Raw genomic sequence first — 18,267 nt, 5'->3', positions numbered from 1 at the left:
TAATATTTCAGGTGATCAATTTTTATGGGATTTATGTTTGTGATCTCATTCTGACACCACTCAACTGCTACAATCTGTACCCAAAAAAATTCCCGCTATATGGTACAAATGTAGTACACTAAATGCACACATTTACCACACCTCAATGTTACTGATGTCTGGATGAGGATCAGCTACAAAGAGAAAATCAAAATTATTTTGTAAAGTATCATTCATAAAAATATTTGGCCGATTATGACAAGTTGTTTTTAAATGTCAAGTATGGAGATATCTGCAAACACTTATTTCTAAAACCTTTATACGTGAGAACCAAAATGCATTGACCTCATAAAATTCTATTGCATAGTATATAAACCATTGCTCTAAAAAAGTATTACCCCCACCAAAGTTGGAGCAAGTATTACCTCGTCTTGATATGTTATTGGATACAACATATCAGGGGAAGATAACCCACTTAATTGGAGATTAAAGCACAAGCGGTTTGTAATAGGCTAACAGATAAATGCTTCATACCTGCCATATTAAGACATGTCATGCTAAAAACATGACTTTTTTTACCCACAACATTTGTGTTTTGAAAAACACGATTTTTGGTAAATATTCCCCTGCCCCCAAAAATCCCCACCTCAATATATACACACAAGATGTGTTGTAGCATCAACAGTAAACAGTCTTACTAGGAGCTGATGTTAAACTATCTTTGGGAAATTACATAGCTAATTGTCACAGAGGCAACTAAAAACAAGGCAGTCATGTATAAATCACCACCAATTTAAGTATTACTTAAGTTTCGAGCATTAACTACAGTGATGTTTCATGTCCTTAAAGAATGATATGGGGAAGCTCATCAAGCTACTGTGCAAAGGTAAAGTTCATGAAGTGAAACAACCGAATTTACTTTATGTTACAGTTAAATCAAAGAGATGCATGTTGAAGAGAAAAGTTATTAAACATGATTTCCATGAATGAGAATGTTTAAGCCATCTATATTATTGGCAAGTTTGTAAACAGTGGCAATGTTTCTTTAAAGTCAGATTTTACTCTATGCATAAAATGCAAGCATGATTATTTCAGTCCTCAGAATAGTGTGATTCACTTATGAAGGCAAAATGTTGACATGTATTTCCTGTGATCCAGGAAGCAATATGCTAACAGTGAAGCAAGCAAATGCCAGCAAAAACTCAATTTCAAAATTCCTGGTTGATGGAGTTTTACTTTGTAAAGCAAAGATGCAATTGGATGCATCTAACTTCTTTGCAAATACTGCAAACAACATATCGACACAAGTCATTCTGCAGTGTTGTTGTTGTTGTGGGGTTTAACGCCATTTTTCAGCACACAATAGGCTATACATGACGGCCAGTATTAATGGTGGACATTCTGCAGTGTATGACATCCCTTGAAATTTCAGCACTACGTGAATGAAACATCAGGACAAACCAGAACATATCTGACACACTGAATCGAACACTCAGATTAGTTCTCTTTGTTATTATTCATTACTTCATCTTGTTAAAAGACTAAATATTAATTAACCTATGCTTTCATGGTTATTTTACCAATTAAATAGACTGATCGAAAGATAATAAAAAGCACATAATCACATTGGCACAGTTGATTCATGTTGAGAAAGCATTAATGCCCATACTAGACAGATGCATTTCTTACTGCCAAATTACCTGTAAGGTTGCCATTAAACTTGAAAATATTAAATCCCCTCTGTCCCCCTACCCCAGTGAAACATTAAGTCCTAAATTTGTAGCATATTCATTTTTTAAAAGAGATAAGCATATCTTGAGGTCAAACTGCATCGGATACAGTTCTGACAATGCTAGCCTTATGGTTGTCAAGAATAAGTCTGTAAGTTCAGACCAGGATTCCTGTGAGAATCCAGCAGCGAAGTTGGAACAACAATACCATCCAGTCTCCAATAATTGCAAAGATGATTCTTGCATTACTTTCAAACTCCCTACTGAACTATTCAGATCAGCAAAGAATGCATCTAATTCAGCCAATATTTTGCTATTTTTTAAAATACAAAAACTTGAGTGTATATTTATATTTCATGTCAATGTGGTTGTGATTATGTGGTATTTGCACATGTGTGTGGGTGTGGTGATGATATTTGACAATACTACCAACTATTTTCATCCTTTAAGTGTATAAAATGCTTTTAAAAACAGGTTATTTTCTTATAATCAGATTTAAATTTTAATCATTTAATAATGTTTATCTAAACAGATACTTATTCTCGACTGGACAACATTGCTTTCTTGGGGGTCACACACACTGACCACACCTTGGGACCTAAAAATACACTTCATGAGTTTTAAGAAAAACTGTCTGGAAATATGGCAGGTATGATCCTGTAGAAATTTAAGAACTGAAATGACTAATGCTACACAAAAATATGATGAAAATGTTGGAATGAATCATGCATTACAAAAACTCACTGACTGACTGATTGCTATTGATAATGGAGAATTGGTTGGAACTCAAGAATTTAACCTGGTGCAAGCAAACAAAGCACATTTGTTCTGTAGCGATTCAACTCTTTAACTGAGTATAAAAAGTGTTCTTTCTAATATCAACTATCAGAAATATAAAATGGCTAAATGAAAATACTGACAATATTTGCCTTTAATGGAATGTAAATTTTTATATACTGTTCAGTCAAAAATAATTACATGTACAATATTTAGTGTGACATTTTGAACCAAACTGTATACCAGTATAAAAGATGGATCACTAATAATAAGAATATATTTTCATTTCTTTTTTAAATTGTATTGTTTGAACTTTGTCATATTTTATGATTTAACGTGCATCTGTAATCCATACAGATCATTTTGCACTCCTCCTTTTCATTTCAAGAACTTTTTTATTCTCACAAAGTAACAAAATAAATCTGTACTTAAGAAAAAGCTGAAATGTATAATTTATGTTTATTTATAATTACTCATATATCTAAAGATATAATTATTGAAAAGTGCATGAAAAATTACAGACAATATGGGTCATAATGCATACTGCTTCAACATAAATAAAAACAAGAAAGAAAAATCTGACCCCCACCAATTTTATTAAATTATATTCAACTTTATTTTGCATATTTTTCCAACCATTATATAACTCATTTTATTCAAACCAATTTTGTTTGTAAAACATGTTTCTTCAATAATACAAACCCAGTCAAAATAAATTTGGAGTCCTTCCACTACCTTGTACAATCCAGTTCTCCCAAGAGAAAAATAAAGAAATTTACAAGTCTTGTGGTTTCTATAAGCATCAAAAGTGTTGAAATGTTATAGGCTTACTAAGACAGAAGGCAGACAAGGGTGGTCTCCCCTTTGAAGCACTGGCATCAAATCAAATCAATGCTCAGTTACTACTGGAACAGATGTGCATGCCCTTCATGGATATGACTGTGCAAAAGGTATGGGGAGGGTGTGCGATTTTAAAAGCAAACATTTGTTTCTTCAAATAACAGTACATTCTTCAAATACATCACCTGATCATACTATGTTTGGAGAACAAGTAAACAGTGGAGGGACTTACTGACCTATGCTCCAGTCTCAAAACAAAAGAGAAATAGTTTAGAGTCTTGCCTGAGTCAGAGGCAGTTGAAAAAGAAAAAATGGACTAATGTACTGACTTGGTCTTAAAGAAAAAATTATGCTCTTGGAAATCCAGCAGAGGCTGCAAAGCTGCTGAGGGTCATGGGAGGTAGTCTAATGTACTGCTGATATTGAGCCTCACAGGTCAAACTGAACCCTTTGAGGTTACATGTCTCTCAGATAAAAACTGTCATATAAATGACAACCCTATGTTTCTACTGCCTCTAGCAACAAGATAAAAGTCTTTGTATAAAAAGTTGATCACCTTGTGTCTGTGGATAACACCATCCAAATAATTTGATTTCAGGCATGTGGAGGTGGTCCCTAGGTGTTACATGGCCCAGTCCAATGCTATGGTGAACACCCAGGGACTAACATCCAGAATATAAGTGAGCCATAAAATGGTACAAATTGTTCCTGAAAGAGAACCTCATGAATTTCCAGGAAAGACTGTGAATGGCTAAAAGAAGGTATACATCTTGAAGGTCTATGGTGACCACAAAGTCTCCCAAGTGAATGATGTAGAGGATCAGCAGTGCAAACTCCATCTTGAACTTGGGTGTCTGACTGTTGGCTGATAGAGGTTAAATCAATGAGATGTCTTCAGTTTGCTAATGACCTCGGGGACTTTAAGAAACTGAAAGTAAAAATCCCATGTGTTTGTGTTCAAAATAATATTTGCTTCCTTTTTTGAAGGAGCGAGTCTTTTTCTGCTGAAAGACAGCTGCCTTCAAGATGATTTGCCTACAGATGGATACTCAGCCCAGAGATTCTCCTGCTCCATGATGAAATGCTTAAGTCTTCCTCTGCCTGGATGCTGAAAAAGGGTTGCATGAACATGGCATAATTTTCTATGGAAACGAGGCTGGCTGCAAGAGAAACAGGGCCAAAATTGTTTCTCCACATCCTGTGAACTTTTGTAGCTTGCACTGGAAAACTGGGTATAAGACAAAGAGTAAGGTTTGGATAAGAGTTATGTCTTTGGCAAGATACAGAGAGGTGCTTCCCATTTCTTGTGTTCCTCCTGGGAAATAATGGCAGAGCTGTGGGTCACTGGGCCGGTGAACGGCTCACCTCAATGGTAACCTGTTTTCGAGATCTCTGTGTAGCTACAGAATAGAAGATTGGAAGACAAGGACTGAAATCTAATAGTGCCTTATGGTGATCTTTAATTAGGCTGGAAAGGAAGCCATCTTTATCAGTGTACTGGCAGTTACTGGAATCAGTTATGGAATTGGAAAGTAAGTGATAAGCTATGCTATTTAGTGCATAAACCTTATGTGAGAATGACTCCCAGGTGTATCTACCAGATGGTCTCAAAGGGTGAGAGGAAGGTTTGGAGGTTGATGACAGCTTCAGAAATGGAAAGTGAGTGTATAACTGCTCTGTTAAGCACTGTTAAAGTGATAGGTAACTCCTTGTGGGTGCTGATTTGAAATGAAATGATTTAAATTTAAAAAAATGATAAACCATTTTTAATTTCTATTCAAAGTCTGTTTATACTATGATTTGTCATATGAGTAATAAAATATATATCTTTCAATACAAAGAAAAAGACTTGCAGTATGGATTATATAGTCAGGCATAATTTACATGTACATGCCTGGTGATGAACATGCCAAGAAATCATAATGGAGGCAACAGCATTATGACTGAACATAACCAAACAGGAAAGCCGATCACTCCTTAATATCCAATCGACTCTTCCACAAGTTATAGCAATGGTGAAGAATCTGATGTAAACAACCCTGTTTCAACATGTACTGAATGAGATTATCATGCTGTACGTCGATTCACGCTGTGATGAATTAGTTCATGGATGAAGCAAGTTAGGAACCTTTAGCTACATGTAAAGATGCTGACATGAAAATTCATCGAGGTACAGACAGACTATCATGAGCAATCATTTGCAATGCCATGCAGAAAAATGTCAGTAAGAATAAACGCTCATTTACTTGGAACAAGATGGATTTAGGGAAGAAATTAAATATGGTCCAAGTACTACTGACCATAAAATAGAGATTACTGCCATGTTGCTTACCATATGACTAAATAAACAACTCATTAGCAAAATATCTCTTTACTATGAGAACAGAAGAAGTTTACTGAGGATAAAGATAGAATCCATTGTGATGAGAAAACTCTTTTGATTGCTTAAACACAAGAAAGGGATCAAAACTGTGAATATGCTGATCATGCAAAAGTTGTAGTAGTAAATGAAGAATGACTTGATCTGGCATAAATCCCTCTATCCAATGAAAGATCACTCTAATTTTACTTCTCTTTTGATAAGCAGATGACATTTCAGCAGCTTTTCTTTAATGTTAAAACAATCCAAAAGACATTAACATCTTTATTCACTTGGAAGGAAGTGGAAAGACTTTTAACATATATTTGAAAAAGGAATAAAATCACACTTCCATATAAAACCTGAAGTTAAAAATTTGAAGGGGCGGGGGGGATTTGCAGATGCATACCTTTTGTTATTTGTATGGAAATATTAAACACATTCACCAGTGTAATCAGTGCATCTAACTGTTCACTGCATAAACCCTGATCAGCAACCACAGATCAGGGTGGATGCCATTTCCTTTAGATTACAAGCAGAATCAACAGTATGTATGTATATATGTCTTCTTTAATAGCATATCAGCACAATACTGGCTACATGGTGATGATTAAAAGAAAATTCTCAAAACATAAAGATAAAAAATTACAAGAAAACATCAAGATATATCCTTTCAAATCAAAGTAAAAATATGCAGTACTAAAAAAGATTTGGTAAAGATGTGAAAATTCTTTAAAAGATACATAAAATAAATAGTAAAGGTAAAAAGTTTAATATCATTAAAATGTAGGGTTAAAACTTGTTTGGTAAACTTAATTTTCTTAAAAAGTCAAATATTTTCTCTGGTGGTGTATATGTTTCTTAATATAGGATTAAATGATTATGGCTGGGTATTTATTGATGCATAAAATTTACCTAATCATTCACAAAGTAAATAATGTCCGAAGGACTTTATATTAACTTTGTGAGTGATCAGATAACAGTTTATACATCAATAAATACACAACCATGATCATTTAATCCTTATAATTGCAATTTACTTTCTTTCTGTCATCATATCAGGTTTCATTTACAAAGCACTCATTTTGACGCAGTTGGAAGTTTTATTTCATTAGCTTCTTCACAGCGAATGAATACATATCCCCATCTTTATTAACCAAGGGTGGTCCATTTTTGTGTAACAATATAAGGTAGAGTGTCAGAAAGGGTCATACCAGTTATCTAAGGAACTTGTTATGATAGCTTTATTAATTTTAAAAAAAATGGTTGATGCTATTTAAACCAGGCTATTCCTGTTTATAACATTATGCATGCATATTACACATGTTGTTATAGTCTGTTGTTCTTCCTTTCTGCACATTTCAATATTCAATAAGCACACTCATGTCCATTTTAGTGAGATCCCTTGCTCGTGATATGACCCTGACCTCAAACAGCTGCTGGAACATGTTATCAATGCAATATGCAATACATTTTAAAGATTGGCTTGTAAAGTCTACCATATGCCTTCTTTGGCAAAAGGAGAGAGTATTGGAGTGCAGAAAGGTGTGTGCAATTGCATTGTTCTAACTTCCAGTGGTCGATTTTAATCTGAGATTTGTAAAATTTGATCGAAATCTCAAGGACATGTGGGGGGGGGCTTCATGTTGTTATTATTATTGGGTAAGGTATTGCTACAGATAAAACGTCACATACAATTACCTGGAAACATGGAACCAAAAGTAGTGAGCAGAATTTATCTATGTGAAAAGCAAATTCCAGCTCAGTATAATGTGACAGTTTACATCCAATCAAATTGTAGAAAATGTGGTCAGTATGTAAAAATTGGAATTATTCAAGTGCAAGTAAAAGAACTGCTTGTTAAGGATAACTCTTACCCATCCCTGAGGAATGGGATCAGTGATACAGAACAAATTGCAGAGTTGAGGTGGTATCAAAGAACAAATCAGCATAAACCTAGATCTGCTAATGAATTATGTGAGAACAGATCTGGGTCTGTATGGTTCCCAGTTATATAAGCATTATATATGATGAGAATCTCATTACCTTGAGGGAGTCTAGCTGTTCCACAGAACTCTTCGTCACCATCTGAACAGTCACCCTCCCCATCATTGGTCAGAATCCTCACTTGACCACTGCAGCAGGCAAAAAAACTTTAGACAAATATAAATTTCAAATTAACAAGAATTTAATATCACTAAACTGATGCAGTGTTTTGACATTTTTATTATTTCCTTTCTGGGCAGAAAATCAGAAATTATTATTCCGGAAACCTGAAGTTATTTAGTCTACAAAGGGAGGAAAGTTTCATTAGTATATCCCAATATTCATTGCTATAGTTACATGCAAGGACACTATCATCACTAAGAAGATAACGGATAACACTGACAAGTTATATAACATTTGCAAGCTTAATCCAAAGAAGCGTGCGGAATATTTCAAAATCAGTTTTACACAGTGCTCACTTTATTCTGAAAAGGTGGAAAGATGAGAGGTAACAATTACCATCCAAGACATATATCATTTTTAGAAAGAAAGAAGAAGAAAAAATAGATGTCAGAAATGTCAAAATAAAGCAAATTCCAACAGCAGCCCAGCTATTAATGAGAACACTTGCATGTATTAGTTGACATTCAGTTATTTTGTCAGCTAATTATCTGTAATAGGACAAAGCCAGCTGTAATAGGACAAATATTGTCTTACTTCAGAAATTGTGCCCTGTGACATCTTAAACAAGTTTTGGATGGCAGGGTTTCAGATTATAGCTTGTTTTAATAAAAGTCCTGATGTAAAACCTTAACACAGTTACTGGCTGCCATGGATTGTTTTGCATCCTCAGCAAAATATATGCATTAGAAAATTGTATGGCAACTATTCAGAAATCAGTAGTTTTCTATCTGAAGATAACATCTACATATCACTATATACATAAAGACATGGTATAATTTGATGAGTGAATATTTTTTAGCAATATCACTCTTATTCAAATTTTCTATTACAGTAAAGAATCTTTATTCCATTCTGAGATCAAATGTTATCTCTGTTAGAACATTCAAGATTAATTTCCTTGAATAAAGTCCAAATTACTATTTATTTCACAGGCTTTGTAATAATGTTCCTTTCATATAACATTTAATTGGCTTTTATTACCTTGTGAAACAGAGCCCCATAAACAACACTGGTTGTTTAAATGCATAACAAAGTGCCAGATATGAATGGCAAGATAATCATACCATATTCATAATCAGTCATTTCTAACAGATTTTCTCTGCTTGTTTTAGTTGTGATGTGATACAGTCACATCTGTAATACCAATAAGTGAAGATATTGTTTGTGATATTAATGACTGTTGTTGTTGTTGTAGGGTTTAACGCCATTTTTCAGCACACGATAGGCTATACATGGCGGCCAATATTAATGGTAGAGGAAGAACCTGGAAAACCCCCAAAAGAACCACCAACCCAAGAGAAGCTACTGGCATGCTTTCTCACATACCCACATTGGCTGAATCTGAGACTCAAACCCACGCAGAAAGTGGTGAGATGGCAGTGATCCGTAACGGAGAGCGCTTTAGACCACTCGGCCACTCAGGGCCCCTATTAATGACTGCCAGGAAGCAACTTATGTTTCCATTAGGAGAATGAGGTCTTAATACCAGCCACTGTGCCGAGAGCCAGCGAGGTTCTTGACAGATCATGACTGTACATATTAGCTCAGAGTGACAAACATGATATTCTTATTAGCATCTAGATGTTGCTGAAAAATGTAACAGCAATCAAAATCTCACATTGATCAAAACATATGAAAATGACAATTTCCTTCAATCCCAATTAATAAGAACTAATTTACTAAATGTTAAATCACTGAAAAGAATTGCCTGTATGTCGATACTTTCAGCAGAAGGTAAAACTTCGCTGGTTTATCATTTTGTTTATGACTATTTATTTATACAATGCTTGAAAATTGTACTGTCATTACCAGGCATTCAAATACATTATCTGACAGTAATGATACAAGTATAAATTTTTTACTACTTTACATGTATGTCCAACATCATCAACATATAGATTGACATAGACATGTACATACAAATTTTGAAAAATAAATGAATTTGGACATAATGTTTCTCAGTTATCAAATCATCAACCAAAGCAACTGTTCTTCAGCTGAGCCCAAGTCAAAGGCAAGGGCACTCTACCCTGCAAAACAATGCCATAAATAAAAAGTTCCCAGAAAAGAAGGCAATAACAGATTTAGTACATTACATGAAACACAACAGGCATAACACGAAAACACTTGAGCACATGTCATTGCTATTGCCAGGTATAGCATCAGGAAGTCTAAAAGAAATGCATCTTCTCTTAAAATAAATAGTTGGTCAATGGGAATTCAAGAATTTATCTTGATGAATCAAAAGTTCTTATACTGCAAGAGAGACATCTGTATCACAGATTGGCACAGAGATCAAACACTCTCATAGACTTTATTGTGTCAGTGTATGGTTAAGCAAAACCAATCTCATTCCAACTAGAATCACACCTATTCCGAATACATTATAAAATGTACACAAGTCAGACCTCCATTTCATTGTTCCCATTTGTTTCATCATAGAACATTTTAAATTGAGACTGAACTTAAAAGACTGCAGTTACGAATGATCTTGTCATTTATGATCAAAGTCTTAACACAATGATCCATTTAACTATATCACTTTTGAGCTCTACTGCTGACAGACAATCTAACCTGAAGGAACATATTCTGTTGATGAAACAATTAATCTCTGGGGGCCCCGAGTGGCCGAGTGGTCTAAAGCGTTCTCTGTCACAGATCACTGCCATCTCACCTCTGTCTGCACCGGTTCGAGTCTCGGATTCAGCCAATGTGGGTATGTGAGAAAGATTGCCAGTAGCTTCTCGTGGGTCAGTGGTTCTTCCCGGGGTTTTACCGGGTTCTTGCTCCACCATTAATACTAGCCGCCATGCATAGCCTATCGTGTGCTGAAAAATTGCATTAAACCCCATAACAACAACAATTAATCTCTGAATAATGATTCACTTAAGTTGGACAAACAGAAGTTGTACCTTCGAATAAGATAAGCCAAAATTGCAGGAAGGTCTGTTTCACTATCTTCCTGTTCCTGTATCTCTTCTTCTTCTAAGTGTTGGGGAGGGCTTCGGCTTGATTCAGTTGTACCACTGGCACCTGCTGCAGGACTGATGTCAACACGATTACTCATTCTAGCCTGCCTAGAACTAAAAGATCCCATCAAACCATCCCCAACCTGCCTTGAGGGTCACAATGGGCAAGTACTGAAAACAAATATGGAAACTTTCTATTAGTACATATATTAATATTAGTCATGTCCTGTTGTATTTAAGAAGAAAAAAATGAATTGAAAAAGATATAAATTTTAATATTTTAATGACTTTTTCGTTCAAATTGGTGAAAACTTAAAGAACCCAGCACTTCATCTGATGATCTGGAACTCAAACATTTTTGTGCAAAAAACCCACCAAACAATATAAAGTCTGAAATTCCTGAAATGAGTCCAGAATCTGTGTTGAAATATAATTAAAAATGGATGATTGTAAAGCTACAGGACTTGTTATGATTGGGCAAGGCTACTAAAAGTAGCTGCACCTGCAATTGTAGAGAATATAGCTTTCATTTGCAATGAAAGTATTAGGTTTAATAAGACCGCTCCGGTGGCCTAGTGGTCAGAGCATCCGCCTTGGAAGCAGGAGGTCGTGGGTTCAAACCCCTGCCAAGTCATAACAAAGAATTACAAAAATGGTACTAACAGCTGCCTCACTAGGCACTCAGCATTAAGAGGTTAGTGTTAGGATTGGTTGGCCTGGTGTCAGGATAATGTGGTGGGACATCATGCTACATGTCTGCAGCTTGATGCCCCGGTGCTAGACATCACTATAAACTGCGACACTGCAGACATCGTAGTGATATGACTGAAAAATTGTTAAAGCTACGTTAAAAATCCTAATCACACACACACACACACACAGAGGTTTAATAAATTTCCACAAATATGGAAGACTGCCAAGGTTAAACCATTGCATAAAGTGGGAGCAAAAAAGATGATGTCAACAACTACAGACCCATCTCTATCCTTCCTTGTCTCTCCAAATTACTAGAAACACATGTGCATGATTCTCTTCTCAACTATTTGAACACTTATGACTTATTCATAATAATCAGTTTGGCTTTCGACAGAATAACTCCTGTGAAACTGCACTTGCATCATTGATTTATAAATGGCTGAAAGCATTGGATCAAGGAGAAACGGTAGGCACTATTATGATTGATTTTCATAAAGCTTTTGATCTTGTAGACCATGAAATTTTGCTTAAAAAAGTAAAAATCTATCAATGCAGTGAAAACTCCCTAAACTGATTTACTTACTTACTTAACCGAGAGTGCAAAATGTATCTTTAAATGGTCAACTTTCTCGAAGTAAAATATTAACTTTGGAGTACCATAGGGCTCTATCCTTAGACCTCTGTTATTCAATCTATGTATCAACAACTTACCTCTTAATATTGGAACTTCAATTTCTTCCACCGACCTCTATGCAGATGATACAACACTGTCTAAGATAGGTAAAACCAAAATGGTACTTGAAAATAACTTACAAAATGCTCTCAACAGACTTCAAGTATGGTGCAAGAAAAACAGTATGATCATAAATACAGGAAAAAAACGAAAGCTCTACTAGTTACAACACAACAAAAACAAGCAAGGATAGATAACAACAAACTCCAGGTTCTATTTGACAATGTGATCCTTAACATGACCTCTCATGATAAAATTCTTGGTGTAATCATAGATAACAACCTTACTTGGTCTATTCACATTAAACATGTTTCAAAAAAGGTTAATTCTTATATTTGGCTACTCAGGAAAATCAAAACATACATTCCTCTTCAGTATAGGATCATCTTTTATAAAAATTATATTCAGCCATATCTTAATGTAATTTGGGGTAATACCTCTAATCCAAACATAACAACACTTTTAAGACTCCAAAAGACCTGGCTTGCCATTTAATTCTAGATCAATGTATAGACAATTTCCAGGATGCAATGAATAATATAAAGATTTTAACAATACATGAAAGAATATTTCTTTGAAAGGCCAAACTGATGTATAAAGTATCCAGAAAAGCCATTCCTGTCTATCTAAGCAATATCTTTCACCAAAGAGATGCTGATGGTACTCCAAATTTAAGGTCCATAAAATTCCATTATACCAAGACCAAAGATGGAATTGTTTTAAAAAAGTTTTCAATATACTGGTCCACTGGTATGAAACAAAGTGAGTGACATAAGGCAGGCTCCAACCATTTCTTCTTTTCATAATCAATGTCTCAAATGGATGAAATATTTAGACAATTGAACAGTTCTAGAACAATAAATACCAGCTGTTTTTCTGTAATTTTGCATCATTTTCACAGTTGAATTTTTCAATGCAGGATGATATTTTATATATGTTTATGTGTACACAGATGCCTGTGCATATGTTCCAGGCTTCTCTATATAAAGTCTTTATTATTATTATTATTATTATTATAATAATTATAACTATAATTATTTTTAACAGACAAATACCCGTTTCCAATGATACAATTTGAAATAAACCTGAAGCAACGTTGAAAAGTATTTATTTTTGAAGAATTCCCTCTTTTCAAGTCATCTTTTAACATTCTTAAATGAAAAACAAAATTTGTCCTTTTTGTACTGACTAGACCGTACTGACTTGATACATGTAAGCATCCCATTCATCAATTGGCTGGACACTCAAATAGTAATGCCACAGTGGACATTACTGTTGGTGACATTTGGTCCCAAAACTAACATCTCCTGTGCAAGATGAATACGTTTTTCCTCCATGCAATCTAATGGGTGATGAAACAGTTGGGTATTTGACAATTTATTATGTAATTAACTATATTAAATAAATTGAGGATATTTTCTTTTCCTACATTAATACTGCATATATTTATTCATTTGGTACCAACAACTTCATATTTTAACAAGTGGCAAAATCAATAACAAAAATATATAGTTTTCAGTACCCACTAGATGAAATATATCTAGTATTAACATACGGAGATAAAAAAAAATTAAAATTATATACCAAACTTGCTCCAGGATCAAAGTTTAGAAGACTAAACTCACTCTAATCTGCAAAACATACTCAACCCCACCCCTTTTCATAAATTCACCTCACTTTCATTGCTTGATCATATAAATACAGGTGACTAAAGAAAGCAGTAGGATTGTGTCAACCTAATCTGTCACAGTAAATTATGTTTTTGTATTTCTGCAAACTATTTGACCCTTGCTAAAAGCAAAGCAAGTCCGAATCAGGACACACAGTACTAATGATATGGAAAAATGGGAACCAGTCTGGAAATGGGTGAACATAAAATAGAGTATACTGTATATGGGTTTAGCTGACCAGGACTGATTAATAATGTAAGTTATGTTTTAGGAACAAGAATCTTTTGAGAGCTTATCCTAGTTGTAAGTGGAAAAAAATACAGACATTGTTATATTGATGGAATTTCAGTCCTTTGACAGTCTTGAGTTTGGAACACTCAATACTAAAATTAGCACCTGATTCTTTGACGCGGAATTAAAAGCACACATTTCAAACACATGCAGGTCCAGAAAATGCCGTGACTCATATCCTTTCTGCAACACAGAAGCTGACATCCAGGTTTACTGATAAATATAGATTTGATCATGAGCACTAAAAATATTTTAATATGGGGACTGAATTACCAAGAGTCCTTCAGCAATGCATCACAGCAGGCTTGTTGTTGTCAAGGAAGTAAAGGGAAATAATTTCTGAGGGTGGCAAACAGCATCTGGTCAAATTTCTTTATCAAAGATTAAGTTCCATGTTTGAACTGTAAGGCAGTAGCTATTTATCTTTCCTAGCTCCCAAATTAACCATTTCTGTTGTTACAGGTATAACTTCTGTAGGCACACACAATCAAGCTTCAAATGGCATGATTTGTTGTTGTTGTGGGGTTTAACGCCATTTTTCAGCACACAATAGGCTATACATGGCGGCCAGTATTAATGGTGGAGGAAGAACCCGGGAAAACCCCGGAAAGAACCACCGACCCACGAGAAGCTACTGGCAAGCTTTCTCACATACCCACATTGGCTGAATCCGAGACTCGAACCGCCGCAGACAGATTTGAGATGGCAGTGATCCATAACGAAGAGTGCTTTAGACCACTTGGCCACTCGGGGCCCCCAAATGGCATGATGGGAAATCTTATATTATCACACATGAAAAATATAACGATATATTTTTCACATGTGAAAATGTAGGAATGATAACATTAAAATTATTTCTGCAACAAATCTCCATATTTCACATGTATATAATAAACATGACAGTATACACTTGCTGCCAGGACATAAAAGGACATCTTCACTTTTAAGCAAATGACACTTACCACTGGGTCCATCTAGCATTGGCAGCTCAATGGTTAGAGTGATAAAGTAGATGAGTATGGTGTTTAATTATTTAGTTTCTAATTAATTAATATAAATTATTTATATTCTAAGCTATTGTCCTGAATCCCATGTATAGTTTTTCAAACAATTTATACAATTCTTACTACAATCTATCAGCTTAAGCGTTAACACAAGTAACATACATAACAGTTCATAAGCAGAGTCCAAATGCAAATAACACAGACCCTAACCTGCTGTCACATAATGTGCCAGCAGATCAGGGTTATATGGTATTTGTACCATCTTCAATGTAATACACTCATTGTGTACTTACAAAAATTTTATTTGGGTCATTCCATGAACTTGGTGTTCATCATACCTTGGTTAACTGAGCCAGAGTTCAACAAGTACCATAAGTCTAAATTAGACATGTGAAGTGGAAACTGCACCACTTCAAAAGATTTGATGTGGGATGTTAATAGCGCTGGTTGACAGGCTGAATAAATGTTAATAGCGCTGGTTGACATGCTGAACAAATGTTAATAGCACTAGTTGACAGGCTGAATAAATACTAATAGCACTGGTTGACAGGATGAATAAATGTTAATAGCGCTGGTTGACAGGCTGTCTTTAGACATCTAGACATCGTTTGAATAATGTACTGCACTTGTACATTAAAAATATTGTGTAAACTAATTAATCTTTCTTTTAAAAAAGGCAGCTAGATGCTAGTCTGAAGGTTGGGGGGGGGGGTCGAATAAGGAGGTTTACCTGACTAAACCCTGTAGTTTTGTTGACAAAATACACTGCCCTTAAATCAACATCTTGCCAATGCCCCTATCGTGTAAAAACTATTGGTCTCATTATCTTTGTTAATCTGCAAGGTGCTGAAAAATCCACTTTCCACAATAAAGTTTTCTTTTTTCACCTTTATTAACAAACTGGACTACATGTGTGTGTGTGTGTGTGTGCGTGTTTTGGTTTTTTAATGTAGCTTTAAGAATTCTGCAGTCATATCGCTATGATGTCTGCAGTGTTTCAGTTTATAGTGATGTCTAGCAATGGGGCATCATACTGCAGAGATGTAGCATCATGTCCCACCCAGTCACATTATCTTGACACCAGGCCGACCAGTCCTAACACTAACCTCTCAGTGCTGAGCGCCTAGCATGGCAGATGTTAGTACCATTTTTATAAGTCTTTGATATGACTCGGCCGGGGTTCAAACCCATTACCTAGTGCATCTAAGGCAGATACTCTAACCACAAGGCCAAAAATTCAACTGCATTAGATTTATCCAAAAAGACTGACCAGCTATCTCGTGGGTCAACCCTATCTTAGACAGGTTACAAATGTTATCTCCCTTTGTCAATACATGTATCGAGAGGTCTCCATTGTGGGCACACAATATCTCTCCCATTATGAATATGCTCAATAAAGCTTATGTAAGACTCATTTTTGTCAATAATTTAACCAATTAATTAGTAATAAGACATTCAGATATACAAGAAAGTAGATTCCAAGAAAATCATGATGTTCCAGGCAGGTATTAAGCAGCAGTTTTGCTCCAACCAGGACTGAAAAATTCCAGTGTATTTATTCCAGGACTTTGCAGCAGGCAATGACAAAAACGAAGGGTATGCACACATATTTTGCTATGTATATTATGTCAAATATATTTGAAATTGTTCAGCTCAAACCATGCAATTTGCATGAAACAAATGTTTATAACACAAATATCTTTGTGACAAAACCTGACACAAGTACCGTTAATACTTGCTTATGAGTCCACCTGCAAACTGCACAGAACCAGCTCCAGGTGATAAGACTGTGCAGTCTGTTAGGAGTAATCAGTAGAACAAATAATATAGACCCTGATCTGCAGGTGCATTATGTGAGAGCATATCAGAATCATTTGTTGTTTGCAGTTTGGCTCAACATATAAGTGAGTATATACAATAATCAAGTTTGCTTTATGCTGATCTCATAACAGCCTAGTAGCATCTAATCCAAATATACACAGCACAGTATTGCTTAAAAAACCATAGTACTGGTAATATCTTTCAGTCTGAAGTCAAGCACAGTTCCACATGTATTGGAACATTCCCATAATTTGCCTAGTCATTACGAATTGCCATGTACAGTAGGTGGAATGTACACATACCTATCAAAACAATGCACAAAGTTGTTATCCTGCTAAATAAAATTCATGACCCATAACTATACCTGTACAAAGCAACTGTTAAGTGTATACTATATGAAGATATACCTGTATCTAAAATTATCAACAAAATCAGCAGTCCTTAGCTCTGACTTTTCAGCTGGTCTGTGCTCCAGAGACCCTACTGAAATATGATCTAGAAAATAGACACCTAACACATGTACAACAAGCTGTACTAAATTAAAATACATTAGGCAGCTATGTATAATTCATTCCATATAAGCTAATCATGTGCAGTGCATCTGAAGTAAAGGTTTATTAACAAGCTGATTTTAAAGAAATATTGCATGAACTATTATGGATGCTGACTATGAACAGGGATGCTGAATTAATTATGAACTGGAATTTTTGCATTGAAATCCACTGTGAATTCACTATTTTTGTGTGATATCATTTTTTTAAAATTTCGCTGTTGGAACAAAACTTGAGCTAGATACCACAAAAAATTTAAACCATAGTATTTCTGAATGTACCATATGTACTGCAGTATACCACAATTATATTAGGGACCAATAATTCAATATTCTGGGGCAGGGCCTGACATTTTTTGTTGACTTTCTGCCTGTTAATAGCTGGAAAAAATATCTGGAGTTGAGTCATAGCAAACTAAGACCATACTATATCCATTATCCATGATATTACCTGGACAAAATATTACCTTGCAATAAAAGAAAATAAAATATTTTAGCTGAAACAGTTAAAAGAAAATCACAATTCCACCTCAACCTCACCCCCACCTGGAAAATGAAATGGCCAGTATTTCATAGTAGATGAATTTGCTATGTGTAAGTTTCAAGTTGACTAAGTTGCATTCTAAAAGCTCTAACTAAACTGGGATTGTTAAGATTACATTATAGCCGATACTGTGAA

The 18,267-nt window shown here is 35.1% G+C and overlaps 1 protein-coding gene across 2 annotated transcripts in view; it reads right to left on the bottom strand.

The window, feature by feature from the left end:
- The window catches only part of LOC149780748 (DDB1- and CUL4-associated factor 11-like), an 87,058-nt gene that overhangs the window by 42,736 nt on the left and 26,055 nt on the right, over positions 1–18,267 (bottom strand). The window contains exons 2-4 of one of the 2 annotated variants that reach the window (XM_089937817.1): positions 10,767–10,994; positions 7,732–7,820; positions 142–173 (exon numbers count right to left, since the gene is read on the bottom strand). In XM_089937817.1, coding sequence (XP_089793943.1) covers positions 142–173; positions 7,732–7,820; positions 10,767–10,951 — 306 coding nt within the window. In that variant the 5' untranslated portion in view covers positions 10,952–10,994. The remainder of the gene's footprint in view (positions 1–141; positions 174–7,731; positions 7,821–10,766; positions 10,995–18,267) is intronic. The other variant, XM_089937818.1, reaches the window with a different exon arrangement.

This window comes from Sinohyriopsis cumingii, chromosome 16 (assembly GCF_028554795.1).
Source record: "Sinohyriopsis cumingii isolate HCF-2022 chromosome 16, ASM2855479v2, whole genome shotgun sequence".
NCBI classification, from domain to species: Eukaryota; Metazoa; Mollusca; class Bivalvia; order Unionida; family Unionidae; genus Sinohyriopsis; species Sinohyriopsis cumingii.
This window is presented reverse-complemented; position numbering and strand designations above follow the sequence as displayed.